Genomic DNA, 23,895 nt, shown 5'->3' on the forward strand with positions numbered 1-23,895 from the left:
TCAATCAACACATGATGATTGTTTCAATCATGTGCAACTACTGTCACACATTACCCACAACCTGGGTGACAGCCCATTCGTCCCTGCCTTAGTGACACTTGTGTGTGTAGGGTGACTACAGTTGAGGCTGCTGCAAGGCAAAAGGATGTGCTGATTAGATATGGTTGAGAAGACACACTTACCAAAGGTGACAAACATGCCATTTGAATTTCAGCAGGACCACTGCCTGATGAGACGCCCATCAGTCAGAATCTGCCTTTGGGAAATTTACTTTAAGCTACCTGAGTTCTTAAAGAAGGTGCTGATGTATTAATATGCACTGTCTTCAAAATTTGGAAATAGAACCAAGCTATAAACAGAAGTGTATTTAATCTTCTTGACCTCCAGAGCAGACGAAATAGAGTGGCTCTCAGGAGACTCTTGTTCCTTCTATTTCTGTACATGTGTGCTTCCGATCATGTGACTTCTGATCCTGACTTCCTCAAACTTCTGACAAGCCACATCCTCTTGACTCTAAGATGAATTCTTTTTTGATGAGACAGTACCTTCAGTTCCATGTCCACTGCCCAACCTGGTCCTCATGTTCCTGAGGCTTCTGCTGTTGATCTGTGGTGAGTAGGACAACTCAGAGAAAGGTGTGGGATTCTATCCCCTAGCGCCCTGCCTTCTGAAGATTTGGGGTTTCTCAGGACTGAGTTTCTGCCCAGTGATAGTCAGGTGTGCTCAGAGCTTTACTCCCCACTGAGGGCTCAGAGCTGGGCAGAAAGTTATAGATAATGGAGAGCCAGATTTTGGAAGAAAACTGCCATTTTATTTTTTTATCTCATAGCAAGTGTTCACTTTCTGTCTTTCTTTCCTCTATTGATTCTGACTTTGTTCTTGATGGTTTTGATAGCCACAAAGATAATTCATACAACAAATTGGCCTCTTAGTCTCTTTCCCTTCTTATCATTAAAATGATTTCTCTATTTTCTTCCTGTGTTGTGTGTTAGTAACTCAGTTGTCTCTGACTCTGCAATCCCATGGACTGTAGCCTGCTAGGCTCCTCTGTCCATGGAATTCTTTCTCTGGGCAAGAATACTGGAGTGGGTAATTATTCCCTTCTCCAGGGAATCTTCCTGATCCAAGAATCACCTGGGTCTCCCACATTGCAGGGAGATTCTTTACTATCTGATCCATCAGGGAAGCCCCCATCCTTCCTTGGCTTCCCCTATTTCTACCATCAAACCCCAAAACTTGTGATTACCAACAACTGTCCCACTTCCAAAGTCTGATTTCAGCATCCACCTTCCCATCCAATTACAGCATATTTCCAGCTCACTTTGTCTAATACTCCATATTCAACGTGCCTTCCACTCCCCAGTCTTAGTTTTCCATTGTAAATTAGTACACTCTGTGTCCTCACTTCACAGATTTCATCACAATACTCTCAAATACATAATCACCTCTCTTACCCATAGTGCTCTTCTGACTAACATTCTTTTCTGCATGCTTTACACCTGTGCCTGAGCAACTGAATGTGACCCGAAACAAAAGGCACAATCTTGCTGCTTTTATTTTTTTCTAAACATAGTACACCAATCTTAGGTGGCTATCAGAGGTGCCACACAATCCTATTCTTTTGGAGTCAAAGCTCTTCCATTCTTGATGACCACTTCCTCATACTCCCTCCTTTCTCCTCAAACTTTTCTCTTGTTGCTCTTAATTTAGAACACTGAGGAAAAGAAAAGCAATCAAAAGGAAATTTCTTCATCTTCCCACTGCAGTATCTATCAACCTGCCACCTCTGTGTTTACATACTGTGCCTTTTCTCCCCCTATTATGGATATATTTTCCCTCATCCTATTGAAGGCAGGACTCTCCACTTGTGCATTGGGCCCAGACTCCCTGGCTCCATCATCAAAATGTTTCTCCATCCTGGGCTCTTCCTATAAATATACAAATATGTTATAATACCTTCTATTTTAAAATCATAGAAATGTGACCTCCATTTGCTTCACGATTCAATGTATCCCTTTATAGTTTTCAGTGAGTTGCTATCTTTACCTGGCATCCTCCCATACTTTCTTTTTAAAATTCGTTGTTAATTTTCTTTGTAGTAAGATTCAGTTTTTGATGCACTTTGATTTTTTTTATAATCTAAACTTTTTAATTTTTAAAATGAATTAATTTATTTATTTTACTTTATAATATTGTATTGGTTTTGCCATACATTGACTTGAATCTGCCATGAGTGTACATGTGTTCCCCATCCTGAACCCCTCTTCCACTTCCCTCCCAATCCCATCATTCTGGGTCATCCCAGTGCACTAGCCCCAAACACCCTGTATCATGCATCAAACTTGGACTGGCGATTCGTTTCACATATGATATTTTACATGTTTCAATGCCATTCTCCCATATCATCCCGCCCTCGCCCTCTTCCACAGAGTCCAAAAGACTGTTCAAAACATCTGTGTCTCTTTTGCTGTCTCGTATACAGGGTTATCGTTACCTTCTTTCTAAATTCCACATATATGCGTTCCGTTCAGTTCAGTTCAGTCGCTCCATCGTGTCTGACTCTTTGCGAATCCATGAATTGCAGCACGTCAGGCCTCCCTGTCCATCACCATCTCCCGGAGTTCACTCAAACTAATGTCCATCAAGTCGGTGATGCCATCCAGCCATCTCATCCTCTGTCGTCCCCTTCTCCTCCTGCCCCCAATCCCCCCCAGCATGAGTCTTTTCCAGTGAGTCAACTCTTCACATGAGGTGGCCAAAGTACTGAAGTTTCAGCTTTAGCATCAGTCCTTCCAAAGAACACCCGGGACTGATCTGCTTTAGAATGGACTCGTTAGATCTCCTTGCAGTCCAAGGGACTCTCAAGAGTCTTCTCCAACACCACAGTTCAAAAGCATCAATTCTTCAGCATTCAGCTTTCTTCACAGTCCAACTCTCACATCCATACATGACCACTGGAAAAACCATAGCCTTGACTAGACGGAACTTTGTTGGCAAAGTAATGTCTCTGCTTTTGAATATGCTATCTAGGTTGGTCATAACTTTCCTTCCAAGGAGTAAGCGTCTTTTAATTTCATGGCTGCAGTCACCATCTGGTGATTTTGGAGCCCCCAAAAATGAAGTCTGACACTCTTTCCACTGTTTCCCTATCTATTTGCCATGAAGTGATGGGACCAGACACCATGATCTTCGTTTTCTGAATGTTGAGCTTTAAGCCAACTTTTTCACTTTCCTCTTTCACTTTCATCAAGAGGCTTTTTAGTTCCTCTTGACTTTCTGCCATAAGGGTGGTGTCATCTGCATATCTTTTAGTATACTGTATTGGTGTTTTTCTTTCTGACTTACTTCAGTCTGTATAATAGGCTCCAGTTTCATCCACCTCATTAGAACTGATTCAAATGTATTCTTTTTAGTGGCTGAGTAATATTCCATTGTGTATATGTACCACAGCTTTCTTATTCATTCATCTGCTGATGGACATCTAGGTTGCTTCCATGTCCTGGCTATTATAAACAGTGCTGCGATGAACATTGGAGTACATGTGTCTCTTTCGATTCTGGTTTCCTCAGTGTGTATGCCCAGCAGTGGGATTGCTGGGTCATATGGCAGTTCTATTTCCAGTTTTTTTTTTTTTTTTAAGGAATCTCCACACTGTTCTCCATAGTGGCTGTACTAGTTGGTGCATTCCCATTGTGTAAGAGGGTTACCTTTTCTCCACACCCTCTCCAGCACTTATTGCTTGTAGACTTTTGGATCACAGCCATTCTGACTGGTGTGAAATGGTACCTCATTGTGGTTTTGATCTGCATTTCTCTGATAATGAGTGATGTTGAACATCTTTTCATGTGTTTGTTAGCTATCTGAATTCTTTGGAGAAATGTCTGTTTAGTTCTTTGGTCCATTTTTTGATTGGGTCGTTTATTTTTCTGGAATTGAGCTGCAGGAATTGCTTGTATATTTTTTCAGATTAAGTCCTTGTCCATTGCTTCATTTGCTATTATTTTCTCCCATTCTGAAGGCTTTTTTCTTTTCTCCATTGTATATTCTTGCCTCCTTTGTCAAAGATAAGGTGTCTACAGGTGTGTGGATTTATCTCTGGGCTTTCTATTTTGTTCCATTGATCTATATTTCTGTCTTTGTGCCAGTACCATACTGTCTTGATGACTATGTCTTTGTAGTAGAGACTGAAGTCAGGCAGGTTGATTCCTCCAGTTCCATTCTTCTTTCTCAAGATAGCTTTGGCCATTCGAGGTTTTTTATATTTCCATACAAATTGTGAAATTATTTGTTCTAGCTCTGTGAAAAATACCGTTGGTAGCTTGATACAGAGTGCATTGAATCTATAGATTGCTTTGGGTAGTATACTCATTTTCACTATATTGATTCTTCTGATCCATGAACATGGTATATTTCTCCATCTATTAGTGTCCTCTTTGATTTCTTTCACCAGTGTTTTATAGTTTTCTATAAATAGGTCTTTTGTTTCTTTAGGTAGATATATTCCTAAGTATTTTATTTTTTCATTGCAATGGTGAATGGAATTGTTTCCTTAATTTCTCTTTCTGTTTTCTCATTGTTAGTGTATGGGAATTCAAGGGATTTCTGTGTGTTAATTTTATATCCTGCAACTTTACTGTATTCATTGATTAGCTCTAGTAATTTTCTGGTGGAGTCGTTAGGGTTTTCTATGTAGAGGATCATACCATCTGCAAACAGTGAGAGTTTTATTTATTTTCCAATAAGGATTTCTTTTATTTCTTTTTCTGCTCTGATTGCTGTGGCCAAAACTTCCAAAACTATGTTAAATAGTCGTGGTGAGAGTGGGCACCCTTGTCTTGTCCTGTCTTTAGGGGAAATGCTTTCAATTTTTCACCATTGAGGATAATGTTTGCTGTGGGTTTGTCATATATAGTTTTTATTATGTTGAGGTATATTCCTTCTATTCCTGCTTTCTGGAGGGTTTTTTTTTTTTTTTATCATAAATGGATGTTGAATTTTGCCAAAGTATTTCTCTGCATCTATTGAGATATCATATGGTTTTTATTTTTCAATTAGTTATTGTGGTGTATTACATTGATTTATTTGCAGATATTGAAGAATCCTTGGATCTCTGGGATAAAGCCCACTTGGTCATGATGTATGATCTTCTTAATATGTTGTTGGATTCTGTTTGCTAGAATTTTGTTAAGGATTTTTGCATCTATGTTCATTAGTGATATTGGCCTGTAGTTTTCTTTCTTTTTTTTTTTTTTGGTGGCATCTTGTCAGGTTTTGGTATTAGGGTGATGGTGGCCTTATAGAATGAGTTTGGAAGTTTACCTTCCTCTGCAATTTTCTGGAAGAGTTTGAGCAAGATAGGTGTTAGTTCTTCTCTGAATTTTTGGTAGAATTCAGTTGTGAAGCCGTCTGGTCCTGGGCTTTTGTTTGCTGGAAGATTTCTGGTTACAGTTTCAATTTCTGTGCTTGTGATGGATCTGTTAAGATTTTCTATTTCTTCCTGGTTCAGTTTTGGAAAGTTGTACTTTTCTAAGAATTTGTCCATTTCTTCCAAGTTGTCCATTTTACTTGCATATATTGCTGAAAATTGTCTCTTATGATCCTTTGTATTTCTGTGTTGTCTGTTGTGATCTCTCCATTTTCATTTCTAATTTTGTTGATTTAATTTTTCTCCCTTTGTTTCCTGATGAGTCTGGCTAATGGTTTGTCAATTTTATTTATCTTCTCAAAGAACCAGCTTTTGGTTTTGTTGATTTTTGCTATGGTCTCTTTCATTTCTTTTACATTTATTTCTGCCCTAATTTTTAATATTTCTTTCCTTCTACTAACCCTGGGGTTCTTCATTTCTTCCTTTTCTAGTTGCTTTAGGTGTAGAGTTAGGTTATTTATTTGACTTTTTTCTTGTTTCTTGAGGTATACCTGTATTGCTATGAACTTTCCCCTTAGGACTGCTTTTAAAGTGTCCCACAGGTTTTAAGTTGTTGTGTTTTCATTTCCATTAGTTTCTATGCAAATTTTGATTTCTTTTTTGATTTCTTCTGTGATTTGTTGGTTATTCAGCAGCGTGTTGTTCATCCTCCATATGTTGGAATTCTTAATAGTTTTTCTCCTGTAATTGAGATCTAATCTTACTGCATTGTGGTCAGAAAAGGTGCTTGGAATGATTTCTATTTTTTTGAATTTACCAAGGCTAGATTTATGGCCCAGGATGTGATCTATCCTGGAGAAGGTTCCATGTGCACTTGAGAAAATGGTGAAATCCATTGTTTTGGGATGAAATGTCCTATAGATATCAATTAGGTCTAACTGGTCTATTGTATCGTTTAACGTTTGTGTTTCCTTGTTAATTTTCTGTTTAGTTGATCTATCCATAGGTGTGAGTGGGGTATTAAAGTCTCCCACTATTATTGTGTTACTGTTAATTTCTCCTTTCATATTTGTTAGCAGTTGTCTTACATATTGCGGTGCTCCCGTGTTGGGTACATATATGTTTATAATTGTTATATCTTCTTCTTGGATTGATCCTTTGATCATTATGTAGTGACCATCTTTGTCTCCTTTCACAGCCTTTGTTTTAAAGTCTATTTTATCTGATATAAGTATTGCTACTCCTGCTTTCTTTTGGTCCCTATTTGCATGGAAAATCTTTTTCCAGCCCTTCACTTTTAGTCTGTATGTGTTCCCTGTTTTGAGGTGGGTCTCTTGTAGACAACATATGTAGGGGTCTTGTTTTTGTGTCCATTCGGCCAGTCTTTGTCTTTTGGTTGGGGCATTCAACCCGTTTACATTTAAGGTAATTACTGATAAGTATGATCCCGTCGCCATTTGCTTTATTGTTTTGGGTTCGAGTTTATACACCGTTTTTGTGTTTCCTGTCTAGAGAATATCCTTTAGTATTTGTTGGAGAGCTGGTTTGGTGGTGCTGAATTCTCTCAGCTTTTGCTTGTCTGAGAAGCTTCTGATTTCTCCTTCATATTTGAATGAGATCCTTGCTGGGTACAGTAATCTGGGCTGTAGGTTATTTTCTTTCATCACTTTAAGTATGTCTTGCCATTCTCTCCTGGCTTGAAGAGTTTCTATCGAAAGATCAGCTGTTATCCTTATGGGAATTCCCTTGTGTGTTATTTGTTGTTTTTCCCTTGCTGCTTTTAATATTTGTTCTTTGTGTTTGATCTTTGCTAATTTGATTAATATGTGTCTTGGGGTGTTGCGCCTTGGGTTTATCCTGTTTGGGACTCTCTGGGTTTCTTGGACTTGGGTGATTATTTCCTTCCCCATTTTAGGGAAGTTTTCAACTATTATCTCTTCAAGTATTTTCTCATGGTCTATCTTTTTGTCTTCTTCTTCTGGGACCCCTATGATTCAAATGTTGTGGCATTTAATATTATCCTGGAGGTCTCTGAGATTGTCCTCATTTCTTTTAATTCGTTTTTCTTTTATCCTCTCTGATTCATTTATTTCTACCATTCTATCTTCTAATTCACTAATTCTATCTTCTGCCTCTGTTATTCTACTATTTGTTGCCTCCAGAGTGTTTTTAATTTCATTTATTGCATTATTCATTTTATATTGACTCTCTTTTATTTCTTCTAGGTCCTTGTTAAACCTTTCTTGCATCTTCTCAATCTTTGTCTCCAAGCTATTTATCTGTGATTCCATTTTGATTTCAAGATTTTGGATCAATTTCACTATCATTATTCGGAATTCGTTATCAGGTAGATTCCCTATCTCTTCCTCTTTTGTTTGGTTGGTGGGCATTTATCCTGTTCCTTTATCTGCTGGGTATTCCTCTGTCTCTTCATCTTGTTTAAATTGGTGAGTTTGGGGTGTCCTTTCTGTATTCTGGCAGTTTGTGGAGTTCTCTTTATTGTGGCATTTCCTCGCTCTGTGTGGGTTTGTACAGGTGGCTTGTCAAGGTTTCTTGGTTAAGGAAGCTTGTGTCAGTGTTCTGGTGGGTGGAGCTGTATTTCTTCTCTATGGAGTGCAATGAAATGTCCAGTAATGAGTTATGGGATGTCTATGGTTTTGGGGTGACTTTGGGCTGCCTGTATTTGGAGCTCAGGGCTGTGTTCCTTGCTGCTGGAGAATTTGCTTGGTATGTCTTGCCCTGAAACTTGTTTCACCCAGAGAGGTTTACAGCATTATATGGAGAAGAGAAGAGTGAGGAGGGAGTTAGAGGTGACCCGAATGAGATAAGGTGGAATCAATAGAGGAGAGAGTGGGCTATTCAGTAATCTCTTCCTTATGTGGACTCCACAACTGGACCGCTCAGAGTTGTTCACAGAGTTATACAGAGAAGAGAAGAAGGAGGAAGGTGGCAGAGGTGGCCAGGAGGATAAATGGGGGGAATGAAAAGGAGGGAGACAGATCCAGCCAGTAATCAGTTCCCTAAGTGTTCTCCACCGTCTGGAAGACACAGAAATTCACAGAGTTGGGTAGAGTAGAGAGGGGTTAGGGAGGAGACACCAGCGACCTAGTGGAGAAAAAGGAGAGTCCAAAGGGAAAGAGAGCAGTTAAGCCAGTAATCTCGCTCCCTAGTGAAAAATGGGTAGTGAAGATTGGGTTCTTAAAGGTACAAAATTGGTAACAAATACATAAAAGCGAAAATTAAAAATCTAGAGTAGAGTTTGGAATTTCAAAAATACGATGTTAAAGAAAAGAAGGAAAAGAAAGAGAGAAAAAAGGAACAAACAAAAACAAACAAGGTCGCAAAAATTATAAAGAAAATATAGGTACAAAATTGATAACTAATACCAAAAAGCAAAAGTTAAAAATCTAGAGTAGAGTTTGGAATTTCAAAAATACAATGTTAAAAAAAGAAGAAGAAAAAGAAAGAGAGAGAGAGAGAGAAAAAAAAGAACAAACAAAATCGCAGAAATTATAAAAAAAAAAAAAAAATACAGGTCCAAAATTGATAACAAATACCAAAAAGCATAAATTAAAAATCTAGAGTAGAGTTTGGAATTTCAGGTATACAATGTTATTTAAAAGAAGAAGAGAAAGAAACAGAGGAAAAAGAAAAAGAAAAAATTAAAAAGGGTCACAGAAATTATATAAAAACAAAAACAAAAAAAAACTATAGGTACAAAATTGATAACAAATACTAAAAAGCTAAAATTAAAAATCTAGAGTAGAGTTTGGAATTTCAAAAATACAATGTTAAAGAAAAGAAGGGGAAAAAAAGATCAAAAAATTATAAAATATATATATATATATATGAAGTTTGCTTTAAAAAAAAATAGGGTCTTCTTTTTTTTTTTTGCAAAGTAATCGGTTATAAAAGTGGAAATTAAAGGAATAATAGAGGACTTAAAAAATTTTTTTTAATTAAAAAAATAATTGAAAAAAAAAAAGAAAGAATGATCGTACAAATAGTAAAAATATATCTAGGACTTTCTCCGGTTTTGTTGTTGAGTATTGTGGGTTCAGTTCATTTTTGGCTAGTTCCTTGGTCCGCCTCATATTTCTCAAGATCTATAGGCCCCTTCCTATGTAGATGGTAGTAACCACAGGGTTTTAATCTATTGCCTGTAGCTTCCAAGGCTGTTATAGCTTCTTCTGTTTGCTGGTCTCTTCAGTGTCTGGTTTTCACCCTGACACAAAGGGGACGGTGGAGGACACTTTTTTTTTTTTTTTAGGCTCACTTGTTCAGTCGCGCTGAGGGGAGGTAGGGAGGGATGCTGCAAACAAATAACACTGACGTGTGCTTGCAGTGCCTCAGCCACACTGGGTCTGCCCCCCGTTCACGGCGCGTGTAGCCTCTCTGCCCACGCTGCTCAGGCTCTAGGTTGCTCCACTGGGAACCATCCGCGGCCGGCCCTGGGCTGCCTGTACTTCCCAGGTCCAAGCCGCTCAGGTTCAGGCACTTGGGTAGTCCTCAGAGGCACAGACTCTCGGTTGGGCCTGCGTTTTGTGCCCTTCCCAGATCCGAGCAGCTCAGGTGATGAGGTGTTTTGCGCGCGCGATTGCTGCGACTTATCGCCTCCCCGCCACTCGGTTATCTAGTTGTGCACCGGCACACCTTCTCAGGCAGATGTTGACCGTCCAGACCCCAAGAAGTTTTAGTTAGCAAAGAAGCCTGTTTACAGTTTTATGGATAATGTCTCTCTGGGGCTGCGATTGTCCCCTTCCGGCTCTGGCTGCCTGTCACCGGAGGGGGATGGTCTGCCGCCGGCTATCTCTGTTCAGTCCTTTGTTCCGTGCGTGGGCCTGGCGGTGTCATAGGTTAGGGCTGGCTTTTCGCGTGGTAGATATCCCACAGTCTGGTTTGCTAGCCCAGATTATTTCGCTCAGATAGCACTCAGGGTATTTAGGCCAGATTCTTGCGATGCAGCCCGCACGGCGCCTCCCTGCCCAGCCCCCGCTTGCTAATGGCGGATGCAGGCGTCTGCACTGCTTCTCCGCTGGGGGAGTTACCGTAGGGCTCGCAATGTGTGGGTTTTAATTATTTATTTTTCCTCCCTGTTATGTTGCCCTCTGTGCGTCCAAGGCTCGGCACAGATTCGGCAGTGAGAAGGTTTCCTGGTATTTGGAAACTTCTTTCTGTTTAAGACTCCCTTCCTGGGACGGAACTCTGTCCCTCCCTCTTTTGTCCCTTTTTTTGTCTTTTATATTTTTTCCTACCTCCTTTCCAAGACTTGGGTTGCTTTTCTGGGTGCCTGATGACCTCTGCCGGCATTCAGAAGTTGTTTTGTGGAATTTACTCGGCGCTTAAATGTTTTTTTGATGAATTTGTGGGGGAGAAAGTGTTCTTCCCGTCCTACTCCTCCGCCATCTTCTTTTCATGTTTCTTGAGGTAAGCCTGTATTGCTATGAACCTTCCCCTTAGTACTACTTTTACAGTGTCCCATAGGTTTTGGGTTGTTGTGTTTTCATTTTCATTCGTTTCTATGCATATTTTGATTTATTTTTTGATTTCCTCTGTGATTTGTTGGTTATTCAGCAGCGTGTTGTTCAGCCTCTATTAGTTGGGATTTTTAATAATTTTTCTCCTGTAATGACATCTAATCTTACTGCATTGTGGTCAGAAAAGATGCTTGGAATGATTTCAATTTTTTGAATTTACCAAGGCTAGGTTTATGGCCCAGGGTGTGATCTATCTTGGAGAAGGTTCCATGTGTGCTTGAGAAAAACGTGAAATTCATTGTTTTGGGGTGAAATGTCCTTAGATATCAATTAGGTCTAACTGGTCTATTGTATCATTTAAAGTTTGTGTTTCCTTGTTAATTTTCTGTTTAGTTGATCTATCCATAGGTGTGAGTGGGGTATTAAAATCTTCCACTATTATTGTGTTATTGTTAATTTCCCCTTTCATACTTGTTAGCATTTGTCTTACATATTGTGGTGCTCTTATGTTGGGTGCATATTTATTTATGATTGTTATATCTTCTTCTTGGATTGATCCTTTGATCATTATGTAGTGTCCATCTTTGTTTCTTTTCACAGCCTTTGTTTTAAAGTCTGTTTTATCTGATACAAGTATTGCTACTCCTGCTTTCTTTTGGTCTCTATTTGCATGGAATATCTTTTTCCAGCCCTTCGCTTTCAGTCTGTATGTGTCCTTTGTTTCAAGGTGAGTCTCTTGTAGACAACATATATAGGGGTCTTATTTTTGTATCCATTCAGCAAGTCTTTGTCTTTTGGTTGGGGCATTTAACCCATTTACATTTAAGGTAATTATTGATAAATATGATCCCATTGCCATTTACTTTATTGTTTTGAGTTCGAGTTTATACACCCTTTCTGTGCTTCCTGTCTAAAGAAGATCCTTTAGCATTTGTTGGAGAGCTGGTTTGGTGGTGCCAAATTCTCTCAGCTTTTGCTTGTCTGTAAAGCTTTTGATTTATCCTTCATATTTGAATGAAATCCTTGCTGGGTACAGTAATCTGGGCTGTAGGTTATTTTCTTTCATCACTTTAAGTATATCCTGCCATTCCCTTCTGGCCTGAGGAGTTTCTATTGAAAGATCAGCTGTTATCCTTATGGGAATCCCCTTGTGTGTTATTTATTGTTTTTCCCTTGCTGCTTTTAATATTTGTTCTTCGTGTTTGATCTTTGTTAGTTTGATTAATATGTGTCTCGTGGTGTTTTGCCTCGGGTTTATCCTGTTTGGGACTCTCTGAGTTTCTTGGACTTGGGTGACTATTTCCTTCCCCATTTTAGGGAAGTTTTCAACTATTATCTCCTCAAGTATCTTCTCATGGTCTTTCTTTTTGTCTTCTTCTTCTGGGACTCCTTTGATTCGAATGTCGGGGTGTTTAACATTGTCCCAGAGGTCTCTGAGGCTGTCCTCATTTCTTTTAATTCTTTTTTCTTTTATCCTCTCTGTTTCATTTATTATTCTATCTTCTACCTCACTTATCCTATCTTCTGCCTGTGTTGTCCTACTGTTGGTTCCCTCCAGAGTGTTTTTGATCTCAATTATTGCATTATTCATTATATATTGACTCTTTTATATTTCTTCTAGGTCTTTGTTAAACCTTTCTTGAATCTTCTCGATCCTTGTCTCCAGGCTATTTATCTCTAATTCCAATTTGTTTTCAAGATTTTGGATCATTTTCACTATCATTATTTGGAATTGTTTATCAGGTAGATTCCCAATCTCTTCCTCTTTTGTTTGGTTTGGTGGGCATTTATCCTGTTCCTTTACCTGCTGGGTATTTCTCTGCCTTTTCATCTTGTTTATATTGCTGTGTTTGGGGTGGCCTTTCTGTATTCTGGCAGTTGGTGGTTCCTCTTTATTGTGGAGGTTTCTTGCTGTGAGGGGGAGGGGGTTGGACTGGTGGCTTGTCAAGGTTTTCTGGTTAGGGAAGCTAGTGTCAGTGTTCTGGTGGGTGGGGCTGGATTTCTTCTTTCTGGAGTGCAATGAAATGCCCAGTAATAAGTTTTGAGATGTCAATGGGTTTAGTATGACTTTGGTCAGCCTGTATATTGAGGCTCAGGATTATGTTCCTGGAGAATTTGCGTGGTATGTCTTGCTCTGGAGCTTGGGTAGTGCTTGGTTTCAGTGTAGTTATGGAGGTGTTTGATGAGCTCCTATTGATTAATGTTCCCTGGAGTCAGGAGTTCTCTGGTGTTCTCAGGATTTGGACTTAAGCCTCCTGCCTCTGGTTTTCAGTCTTATTCTTACAGTAGCCTCAAGACTTCTCCATCTATACAGCACTGATGATAAAACATCTAGGTTAATGATGTATAAAGTTTCGCCACAGTGAGGGACACACGGAGAGGTACACAGAGTTACATGGAGAAGAGAAAAGGGAGGAGGGAGATAAAGGTGACCAGGAGGAGAAGAGGGGGAATCAAGGGGTAGAGAGCAAGCTAGCCACTAATCACTTCCCTATGTGCTCTCCACAGTCTGGATCCCTCAGAGATGTTCACGGAGTTACAGAGAAGAGAAGAGGGAGGAAGGAGACAGAGGTGGCCAGGAGGATAAAGGGGGGAATCAGAAGGAGAGAGACAGATCCAGCCAGTAATCAGTTCCCTAAGTGTTCTCCACAGCCTGGAACACACAAAGAGATTCACCCCATTGGATAGAGAAGAAAAGGTGGAGGAGGGAGATAGAGGTGACTTGGTAGAGAAAAAGGAGAGTCAAAAGGGGGAGAGAGCAATCAGGCCAGTGATCTCATTCCCAAGTAAAACTGGGTCCTAAAGATTGGGTTTTTAAAGGTACAAAGTTGATAACAAACACCAAAAAGCAAAGATTAAAAATCTTGAGTAGAGGTTAGATTCTCAAAAATACAATATTAAAAAATACAAAAACAAAAACCAAACAAACAAAGAAAACACAAAGTCACAGAATTATATATATATATATATGTATATATATGAAGTTTGCTTTAAAAATAGGGTCTTTCTCTCTTTTTTTTTTTTTTTTTTGCAGGGTAATAGTAGGTTATAAAAATGAAAATTAAAGGAGTAATGGGGACTTAAAAATAACAAAAAAAAATAAAATAAAAAATTTTTAATTTAAAAAATGATTATAGTTAAAGTATATCTAAGACTTTCTCTGGAGCTGTTGCGGACAGTGTGGGGTCAGTTAATTTTCAGATAGTTCCTTGGTTCGGCTTGTACTTCTTATGGTCTATAGGCCCCTTCTTATGTAGTCGGTGCTAACTACAGGACTTCCACCTGTCACTTCCAAAGCGGTTCCCTCTGTTTATGTTAGCTTCTTCTGTTTGCTGGTCTCTTCAGTGTCTAATTTCAGCCCTGACACAAGCGGAACGGTGGTAGTCACTTTTTTTTAGGCTTGCTTGTTCAGTCGTGTTTTGGGGAGGGAGGAACACTGCAAACAAATATCACTGGCGTGTGTTCACAGTGATTCTGCCACACTGGGTTTGCCCCCACTCACAGCGTGTGTGCTTTCCCAGTCTACACTGCTCAGACTCTAGGTTGCTCTGCTGGGAACTGTCTGATGTGGGCCCTGGTTTGCATGCACTTCCCAGGTCGAAGCCGCTCAGGTTCAGGTTCTAGGGTACTCTACAATGGTGCAGACTTGGTTGGGCCTGCGTTTTGCGCCCGTCCCAGGTCCAAGCAGCTCATGTTGCCAGGTCCTTGGCGCGAGTAGTCGCCCCCAGTTGAAGGCTGAGACTTATCCCCTTCCCCGTCCCAGCCGCTCGGTTTTTTTGAGTGTACAACGGGCATGCCTTCTCTCTTCTGGTAAGCTGATTCTGGCTGCGACCCTCCCGGCGGATGTCGACAGTCCAGAATCCCAAGAAGTCTTGGTTAGCAATGAAGTCTGCCTGCAGTTTGGTATAGGATGCTTCTTTGGGACCGCAATTGCCCCCTTCCGGCTCTGGCTACCCTTGCCTGCCTGTCTCTGGTGGGGGATGGGCCGGTCTGCAGCCGGATAGCTCTGCTCAGTCCTTTGTTTTGTGAGCGTGCCTGGCGGTGGTTAGGGCTTTTCGTGGGATTGTGGGATAGCAACCACAGTCTGGGTTGCTATCTCAAGCTAGTTCCCTCAGATTGCCCTCAGGGCATTCAGGCCTGGTCCCTATCCTAAGCAATGCCCCCTGGTCCTCCCTGTCTCTCCCTCGCTTGCTAGTGGGGGATGCGAGCGTCTGGGCTATTGCACTGCTGGGAGTTGCTGTTGGGCACATAATCTATGGGTTTTAATTATTTATTTATTTTTCCTCCCTGTTATTTTGCCCTCTGAGATTCCAAAGCTCACCACAGACCCACAGGAGAGAGTGTTTCCTGGTGTTTGGAAACTTCTCTCTTTTTTAAGACTCCCTTCCCAGGGCGGATCTCTGTCCCTACCTCTTTTGTCTCTCTTTTTAACTTTTATATTTTGTCCTGCCTCCTTTTGAAGACAACGGGCTGCTTTTCTGGGCACCAGATGTCCTCTGCCAGCATTCAGAACTTGTTCTGTAGAATTTGCTTGGCGCTCAAATGTTCTTTTGATGAATTTGTGGGGGAGAAAGCGGTCTCCCTATCCTATTCGTCTGCCATCTTAGGACCGCCTCTCTGGACTTTGATTTTTGACAAAGGTTTGGAGTCATGTAACTATCACCACAATCAATGTACAGAATATTTCTATCATGTAAAAAATTCCCTCAAGTCCTCAATCCTTTTAGAGTGAACTCTTCCTAACCCTTGGATATTGTTAAACAGTTTTAGGTCCTTATAGTTCTTCCTTATCCTTTCTTGATTCCACTTGAATCAATCTTTGCCTCTACCACTCCACTAAAACTGCTCTGATTAATATCATCAACCACCTCTATGTTGCTTCACCCAGTATTCAATGTTTATTTCTCATTTTATTCAACATCTCAGACCATAGTTGACCATTCCAACTTCTGGAAATATTTTCCCACTTGGCTTCTTAATATTATATTCTGTTTGTTTTCTTTCTAACCTAATACCAGATGCTTTACTGATCTCAAAATGTTTGACTTTCCTAAGATTGGCATATAGACTTTTCTCCATCCATACTCATTTCCCCAAGTTATATACTTTAGTCATTTTATGCACCATTTTAAACATCTTTAAATTGTTACTTATCCAACATTGATCTCACTTTTGAACACCTTGCATATATTCAACTGCTATCCAACTGTCTAATATGTATTTTAATCTCAACATGTCCAAATAGATCCTTTGATTTACATGAACCACCACTACCACCATGGAACTTAACCTATTTCTCTCTACCATTCTTCCATTTTTGTAACCATCACCACCGTTCTTCCTAGTAATCTCCTCAGTTCAGTTCATTTCAGTCGCTCAGTCGTGTCCAACTCTTTGCAACCCCATGAATTGCAGCACGCCAGGCCTCCCTGTCCATCACCAACTCCTGGAGTTCACTTAAACTTATGTCCATTGAGTCGGTGATGCCTTCCAACCATCTCATCCTCTGTCGTCCCCTTCTTCTCCTGCCCCCAATCCCTCCCAGCATCAGAGTCTTTTCCAATGAGTCAACTCTTCACATGAGGTAGCCAAAGTATTGGAGTTTCAGCTTTAGCATCAGTCCTTCCAATGAACATCCAAGACTGATCTCCTTTAGAATGGACTGGTTGGATCTCCTGGCAGTCCAAGGGACTCTCAAGAGTCTTCTCCAACACCACAGTTCAAAAGCATCAATTCTTTGGTGCTCAGCTTTCTTCACAGTCCAACTCTCACAGCCATACGTGACCACTGGAAAAACCATAGCTTTGACTAGATGGACCTTTGTTGGCAAAGTAATGTCTCTGCTTCTAAATATGCTATCTAGGTTGGTCATAACTTTCCTTCCAAGGAGTAAGCGTCTTTTAATTTCATGGCTGCAGTCTCCATCTGCAGTGATTTTGGAGCCCCCCAAAATAAAGTCTGACACTGTTTCCACTGTTTCCCTATCTATTTCCCATGAAGTGATGGGACCAGATGCCATGATCTTAGTTTTCTGAATGTTGAGCTTTGAGCCAACTTTTTCACTCTCCTCTTTCACTTTCATCAAGAGGCTTTTTAGTTCCTCTTGACTTTCTGCCATAAGGGTGGTGTCATCTGCATATCTGAGGTTAATGATATTTCTCCCGGCAATCTTGATTCCAGCTTGTGTTTCTTCCAGTCCAGCATTTCTCATGATGTACTCTGCATAGAAGTTAAATAAGCAGGGTGACAATATACAGCCTTGACGTACTCCTTTTCCTATTGGGAGCCAGTCTGTTCCATGTCCAGTTCTAACTGTTGCTTCCTGATCTGCATATAGGTTTCTCAAGAGGCAGGTCAGGTGGTCTGGTATTCTCATCTCTTTCAGAATTTTCCACAGTTTCTTGTGATCCACACAGTCAAAGGCTTTGGCATAGACAATAAAGCAGAAATAGATGTTTTTCTGGAACTCTCTTGCTTTTTAATGAGCCAGCGGATGCTGGCAATTTGATCTCTGGTTCCTCTGCCTTTTCTAAAACCAGCTTGAACATCTGGAAGTTCATGGTTCATGTATTGCTGAAGCCTGGCTTGGAGAATTTTGAGCATTACTTTACTAGCATGTGAGATGAGTGCAATTGTGCAGTAGTTTGAACATTCTTTGGCCTTGCCTTTCTTTGGGATTGGAATGAAAACTGACCTTTTCCAGTCCTGTGGCCACTACTGAGTTTTCCAAATTTGCTGGCATATTGAGTGCAGCACTTTCACAGCATCATCTTTCAGGATTTGAAATAGTTCAATTGGAAATTCCATCACCTCCACTAGCTTTGTTCATAGTGATGCTTTCTAAGGCCCACTTGACTTCACATTCCAGGATGTCTGGCTCTAGGTCAGTGATCACACCATCGTGATTATCTGGGTCATGAAGATCTTTTTTGTACAGTTCTTCTGTGTATTCTTGCCACCTCTTCTTAATATCTTCTGTTTCTGTTAGGTCCATACCATTTCTGTCCTTTATCGAGCCCATCTTTGCATGAAATATTCCCTTGGTATCTCTAATTTTCTTGAAGAGATCTCTTGTCTTTCCCATTCTGTTGTTTTCCTCTATTTCTTTGCACTGTTCGCTGAGGAAGGTTTTGTTATCTGTCCTTGCTATTCTTTGGTACTCTGCATTCAGATGCTTATATCTTTCCTTTTTTCGTTTGCTTTTTGCTTCTCTTCTTTTCACAGCTATTTGTAAGCACCACCCCCCAGACAGCCATTTTGCTTTGTTTGCATTTTCCATGGGGATGGTCTTGATCCCTGTCTCCTGTACAATGTCATGAACCTCCTTCCATAGTTCATCAGGCACTCTATCTATCAGATCTAGTCCCTTAAATCTATTTCTCACTTCCACTGTATAATCATAAGGGATTCGACTTAGGTCATACCTGAATGGTCTAGTGGTTTCCCCTACTTTCTTCAATTTAAGTCTGAATTTGGCAATAAGGAGTTCATGATCTGAGCCACAGTCAGCTTCCGGTCTTGTTTTGGCTGACTGTATAGAGCTTCTCTATCTTTGGCTGCAAAGAATATAATCAATCTGATTTCAGTGTTGATCATCTGGTGATGTCCATGTGTAGATTCTTCTCTTATGTTGTTGGAAGAGGGTGTTTGTTATGACCACTGTGTTCTCTTGGCAAAACTCTATTAATCTTTGCCCTGCTTCATTCCGTATTGCAAGGCCAAATTTGCCTGTTAGTCCAGTTGTTTCTTGACTTCCTACTTTTGCATTCCAGTCCCCTATAATGAAAAGGACATCTTTTTTGTGTGTTAGTTCTAAAAGGTCTTGTAGGTCTTCATATAACCATTCAACTTCAGCTTCTTCAGCATTACTGGTTGGGGCATAGGCTTGGATTACTCTGATATTGAATCACCTAGATACACTTAATTCCTCTTTCTTCTATACTTTGTATTCAATCCACAAGTAATTCCTATTGATTCTACCTCCAAACTTATACTGAAATTTGTCCCCTTCACAGCCCAACCAGTACTGCCTAACCCAAGCCACCATCCTCATTCTTCCAGACTAAATTCCCACTGATTTTCATCCTGTTTTTCTTGCAAGTCTGTAGTTTTGCTACAGTGGAAGAGTGATTTTACAAATAGATATCAAGTCAGAACTGTTCACGGTCCCGAATTACATCATGAACAAAATCGAAAGCTATGACCAAGTCCACCAAGCCTTCTGTGACTGGCTCTGGCTTACTTCTCACACAAAAATATCAACCACTCTCTCCCTCAACTAGACAGTTCCAGGTGCACCTGTCTTCTCATGCTGCCTTGAACAAGCTCATTTCCTCTTGAGGTCTTTTTGTTTACTGTTTCTCTGCCAGGAATGTTTTTTCCCCCAATATTCAGAAGGTCTGCTCTCTAATTTCACTCATGTTTCTACTCAATTGACATCTATATAAATAGTCAAGACCATCCCAAGATACTCTGAAACTCATTTTTCTGTTTTATTTTTCATATAACACTGACCATTCTCTGAGATCATGTTGCATATTTATTTTTTTTATTGAAGGATAATTGCTTTATAGAATTTTGTTGTTTCTGTCAAACTTCAACATTAATCAGCCCATATTTATTTTATAATTGAATCTCATCCACTATAATATAAATTTCTTAATGGAAAAGATTGTCGTTCAAGGTCACTCCTGCAACCTAAGTGCAATGTACAAGGCCTGACATACAGTAAGCACTCAAAATTATTTGTTGTATTGATGAGTAAATAAAATGTAATTTTTATGCTCAGTTCAGTTCAGTTCAGTCGCTCAGTCATGTCCGACTCTTTGTGACCCCATGAATCGCAGCATGCCAGGCCTCCCTGTCCATCACCAACTCCTGGAGTTCACTCAGACTCACATCCATCTAGTCGGTGATGCCATCCAGCCATTTCATCCTCTGTCATCCCCTTCTCCTCTTGCCCCCAATCCCTCCCAGCATCAGAGTCTTTTCCAATGAGTCAACTCTTCACATGAGGTGGCCAAAGTACTGGAGTTTCAGCTTTAGCATCATTCCTTCCAAAGAAATCCCAGGGCTGATCTCCTTCAGAATGGACTGGTTGGATCTCCTTGCAGTCCAAGGGACTCTCAAGAGTCTTCTCCAACACCACAGTTCAAAAGCACCAATTCTTCGGCGTTCAGCTTTCTTCACAGTCCAACTCTCACATGCATACATGACCACTGCAAAAACCAAAGCCTTGACTAGACGGACCTTTGTTGGCAAAGTAATGTCTCTGCTTTTCAATATGCTATCTAGGTTGGTCATAACTTTTCTTCCAAGGAGTAAGCGTCTTTTAATTTCATGGATGCAGTCACCATCTGCAATGATCAGACCGGATGCCATGCTCTTTATTTTCTGAATGTTGAGCTTTAGCCAACTTTTTTACTGTCCACTTTCACTTTCATCAAGAGGCTTTGGAGTTCCTCTTGACTTTCTGCCATAAGGGTGGTGTCATCTGCATATCTGAGGTTATTGATATTTCTATGCTAGCTCTCATTGATTACCTTCTTGTACCTGAGGAACTAATTTTTCAAATAAACATTTAATCTAAAACTGTAGGCATCTCAGAGTAAACTGGGCCAAAATAGATAGTAATAGTGAGATAAAATTTACTGAATGCTAGATGAATTCCAGACATTCTTTTAAGCATTTTGTGGATATCAACTCATTTAACCTTCACATAACTCTGTGAGGTAGGTTTATTATTATCTCTATTTTACAGGAAACTAAAGCACAGAGAGGTAAAATGTTTTTCCCAGAGTCACACAGCTCATAGGAGGAAGAGCCAGGATTCAAATCAACATCACCTAACTACAAAGCCTACATTTACCCCAGAATTTTCCATTTTTAACCATATGCTATATATGGTAAATTCTTGAGAGATAAGAGAATCTTTGGAGAAATCTGAATTCTTTCTCTGGACTTAACCCTCCTCTGCTCTGAAGTTGTCAAATAAAGGGGCATTATGTCTTACGTATGACCCCATCCATTCTCCTTGCTGATGAGTCAGCAAGTCTTTAGAGCTGGATCATCAGACTTCTGAGAGATGAGGTGAGGATGATGCACTTGAGGATGGAAGTCACTAAGTAGTTACAGAACAAAAACACCATCTCATAATCACAGATGAGAGAAACTATTGGAAATTTTGATCACAAAACAGAACTGTGTATCATTTTGTAGGCAGGTGATTGAAGTGGAATAGGGGAAAAGGAATAGAGAGAAAGGAGGAAGGAAGCAGGGCAGGGAAGGGATAGAAAAATAAAGTGATAAGGAGGGAAAAAGAGAAGGACAGAGAGAAAAAGGAGAGAGGAAGGGCACAAGGAAAGGAAGGTGAGCTGTTGGGCAAATCCTCGGGGGAGTTAAATTTTAGGTATGTTTGGGATTTGCCACCCCGTACTGACGGATCTCTGCTGAATTCTCTCCCAGCTCCACTCTGCGAATCAACCGGTGAGTCTCACTTCCTTTTCTTCTTCATGATCTGTGGGTATCTTGCTACTTGAGCTAGTGCAAGAGGTCTGTGGATGGTTGTCTGATATCTGGTATACAGACGACAGCAGCTCCCTTGGGCCCAGATTGCTTTTGTTTGCACCAGTCTCTGCACATGTCATGTATGTACTCAGCTGATAGAGCAGGTCTTGCTCTGATCTTCTTTAGACAGTCTTTTTTACGGGGACATCTCAGTTTAGGGAGGGTGATGCTGTTTGCACAAGGAAGTCGGGGAGTGCTGAAGACTGATATCGCAAGAATCTCTGCTTTCTGCTGAAAGAGCTCCAAAGCCCCTGTGTATTCCCTAGCTGGGCTCACCACTAGAGGACTGAAGAAAATGCCAAAATCATACCTCCACAGAGAACAACATTATAGCCAATGCTCGAGGCACATACAAATTGTAGACTACTGCCTTCTTCTTATTTCCAGCCCTCCTCTGCAGCCATAATTGTTATCTCAGTGTGATTTCTCTCTCAGACTCTGGTTGATGCAAGCTTATTTCATTACTTTGCTCCCAATTCAGTCTTACTTTTACCAGGCAAGGAGGGAAGGAAATTTCCCTGCAGAAGAAATCTTCCACTGAAGTATGAAGCTGAAGTCCCAATACTTTGACCACTTGATGTGAACAGCTGACTCATTGGAAAAGACCCTGATGCTGGGAAAGATTGAAAGCATAAGGAGTAGAGGGTGACAGAGGATGAGATGGTTGGATGGCATCACCGATTCAATGGACGTGAACTTGGGCAAACTCTAGAAGATGGTGAGGGACAGGGAAGCCTGGCATACTGCAGTCCATGGGATACAAAGAGTTGGACTTGAGTTGGTGACTGAACACCACCAACAACAACATATTGAAGACTGCTCTCTTGTGCAGGTTTAAAAGGGGTTATCCTGCTACTCCAACACAGGCTTAATGTGCAACTAGGAAACACAGGAATTCCATGACCAGAAATACTCAGTTACTCACCTGATGTTTGTCCAAGACTAATTCACACCTTGTGTTGATGCCATGATGCCTTGCACCTGGCTCTACTTTTACTCCACAAGTGTGTGTGACTCATTTTAGCCTCAGTAGAAATTTTAAGTCACATCCAGGATAAAGAATCAAAGCTTTGGCCACCAGGAATTTGCCAGGTAGTCTCTGTAAATGAGAATTTTCTGAAACAAACTGAACTGCAAGACTGACCTTTGGACCTGTGCAAACTGCCCTGTCCAGTGTCCTACCACATCTTTACCCCAGACCCATTCAAAAGAGTGGGTTACAGTTGCCTTTTTAAAATTCCCTTTCCTGCCCTGCTCCCGAGACTGTGTTGCTCCTCAGTCCTCTGGGGACTACAATTTTCCAAGGAGAGAAAATGACTAAATGCACAGGGTATTCCATGCCTCAGCACAGGCAAACATTTTGGTACCATGAAACTGAAAGTTGCTCAGTCGTGACTGTTTGTGACCCCATGGACTAGATAGTCCATGGAATTCTCCAGGCCAGAATACTGGAGAGAGTGGCCTATCCCTTCTCCAGCAGATCTTCCCAACCCAGGAATTGAACTGGGGTCTCCTGCATTGCAGGCGAATTCTTTACCAACAGAGCTATCATGGTACCACGGTTGAATTGAATTGTTAAAAGTCCAAGGGTAAAGCATTCCGATAGGAAGGCTTGGAGATTATAGACACTGGACCAGGAATCACCCCTCAGTGATCTAGAACACCTAGCATTTTTACCTGATAAGGAGACAAAGATGCTTTTCTTAGGGATATTCTTAAAACTTCTCAAAGAACAGAGTCTCTGAAGGTTGGATAAACAAATGCTAAGAGCAAATGCTATCAGGGCTTTTGATATTTCATGAACTGCTGCAACTGGGATAGATAAGGACGTAAGATGAAAGCAGAATACAACTTTACTCATCTTTAATTCATCCAGAAAAGAGCCCCTATGGCCAAAAAGGGATACATGGCTTCTGTAGGGGTTTGTATAGAGGTCCCAGAGCAAGGGATCTGGGCCACATGGGTGTGTGGGTGCAGACTATTTCTTGGCAAGTGCATGCTTGTTCCTTCCATTAGGAATAGCAATAAAAGGGGCAGGAAAAAATAGTTAAAAAATCAAGTTCATCTGAGTATTTCCCAAACTGACTGATCTTCCGTGTGTCATATTCTACCTCTGAAAGAGATAATGTGGGTCTGAGACATCAGGGAAAGAGGAACAGAAGAAAATGACAAGTACGGCTTATCACAAGGATAAATGAAGTATATTTCCCTAAAACTTCAAGCTTCGCCTTCTCCAGTGCCAACTCTAGTGTCAGTCATTGGTATCCCTGCGTTGTCTCCAAGAGTAATTTCAGTTCATGGATAGAAACTTCAAAAAGTAAGAGCCAGGTCAAAGGGAAGGGTTTGCCTTGTGGAAGGAAGTGGCACTGTGTAGGGGCAGGATGTGAACAGTTGTGTGTGAGCAGTTGGAAGCCCATGGGCCATGTCCAGGCGGGGTGGTAATGTGAGAAGTGATCTGTGTGTCCAATGAGCTGGTTCTTTAAGTCT

The 23,895-nt window shown here is 40.7% G+C and overlaps 1 protein-coding gene across 4 annotated transcripts in view; it reads left to right on the forward strand.

The window, feature by feature from the left end:
• The first annotated feature begins 509 nt into the window (after positions 1-509).
• FCRL1 (Fc receptor like 1) overlaps positions 510-23,895 on the forward strand; it is a 33,033-nt gene continuing 9,647 nt past the window's right edge. For 3 of the 4 annotated variants that reach the window (NR_197956.1, NM_001434743.1, XM_015461804.3), the window contains exons 1-2: positions 510-611; positions 21,307-21,327. Coding sequence is in view for 3 of the 4 variants with exons in the window: in NM_001434743.1 (NP_001421672.1) it covers positions 581-611; positions 21,307-21,327 (52 nt within the window). In the remaining variant the exon portion in view is untranslated. The remainder of the gene's footprint in view (positions 612-21,306; positions 21,328-23,895) is intronic. The other variant, XM_010802828.4, reaches the window with a different exon arrangement.

Source organism: Bos taurus, chromosome 3, assembly GCF_002263795.3.
Source record: "Bos taurus isolate L1 Dominette 01449 registration number 42190680 breed Hereford chromosome 3, ARS-UCD2.0, whole genome shotgun sequence".
In the NCBI taxonomy this organism is placed as follows: Eukaryota; Metazoa; Chordata; class Mammalia; order Artiodactyla; family Bovidae; genus Bos; species Bos taurus.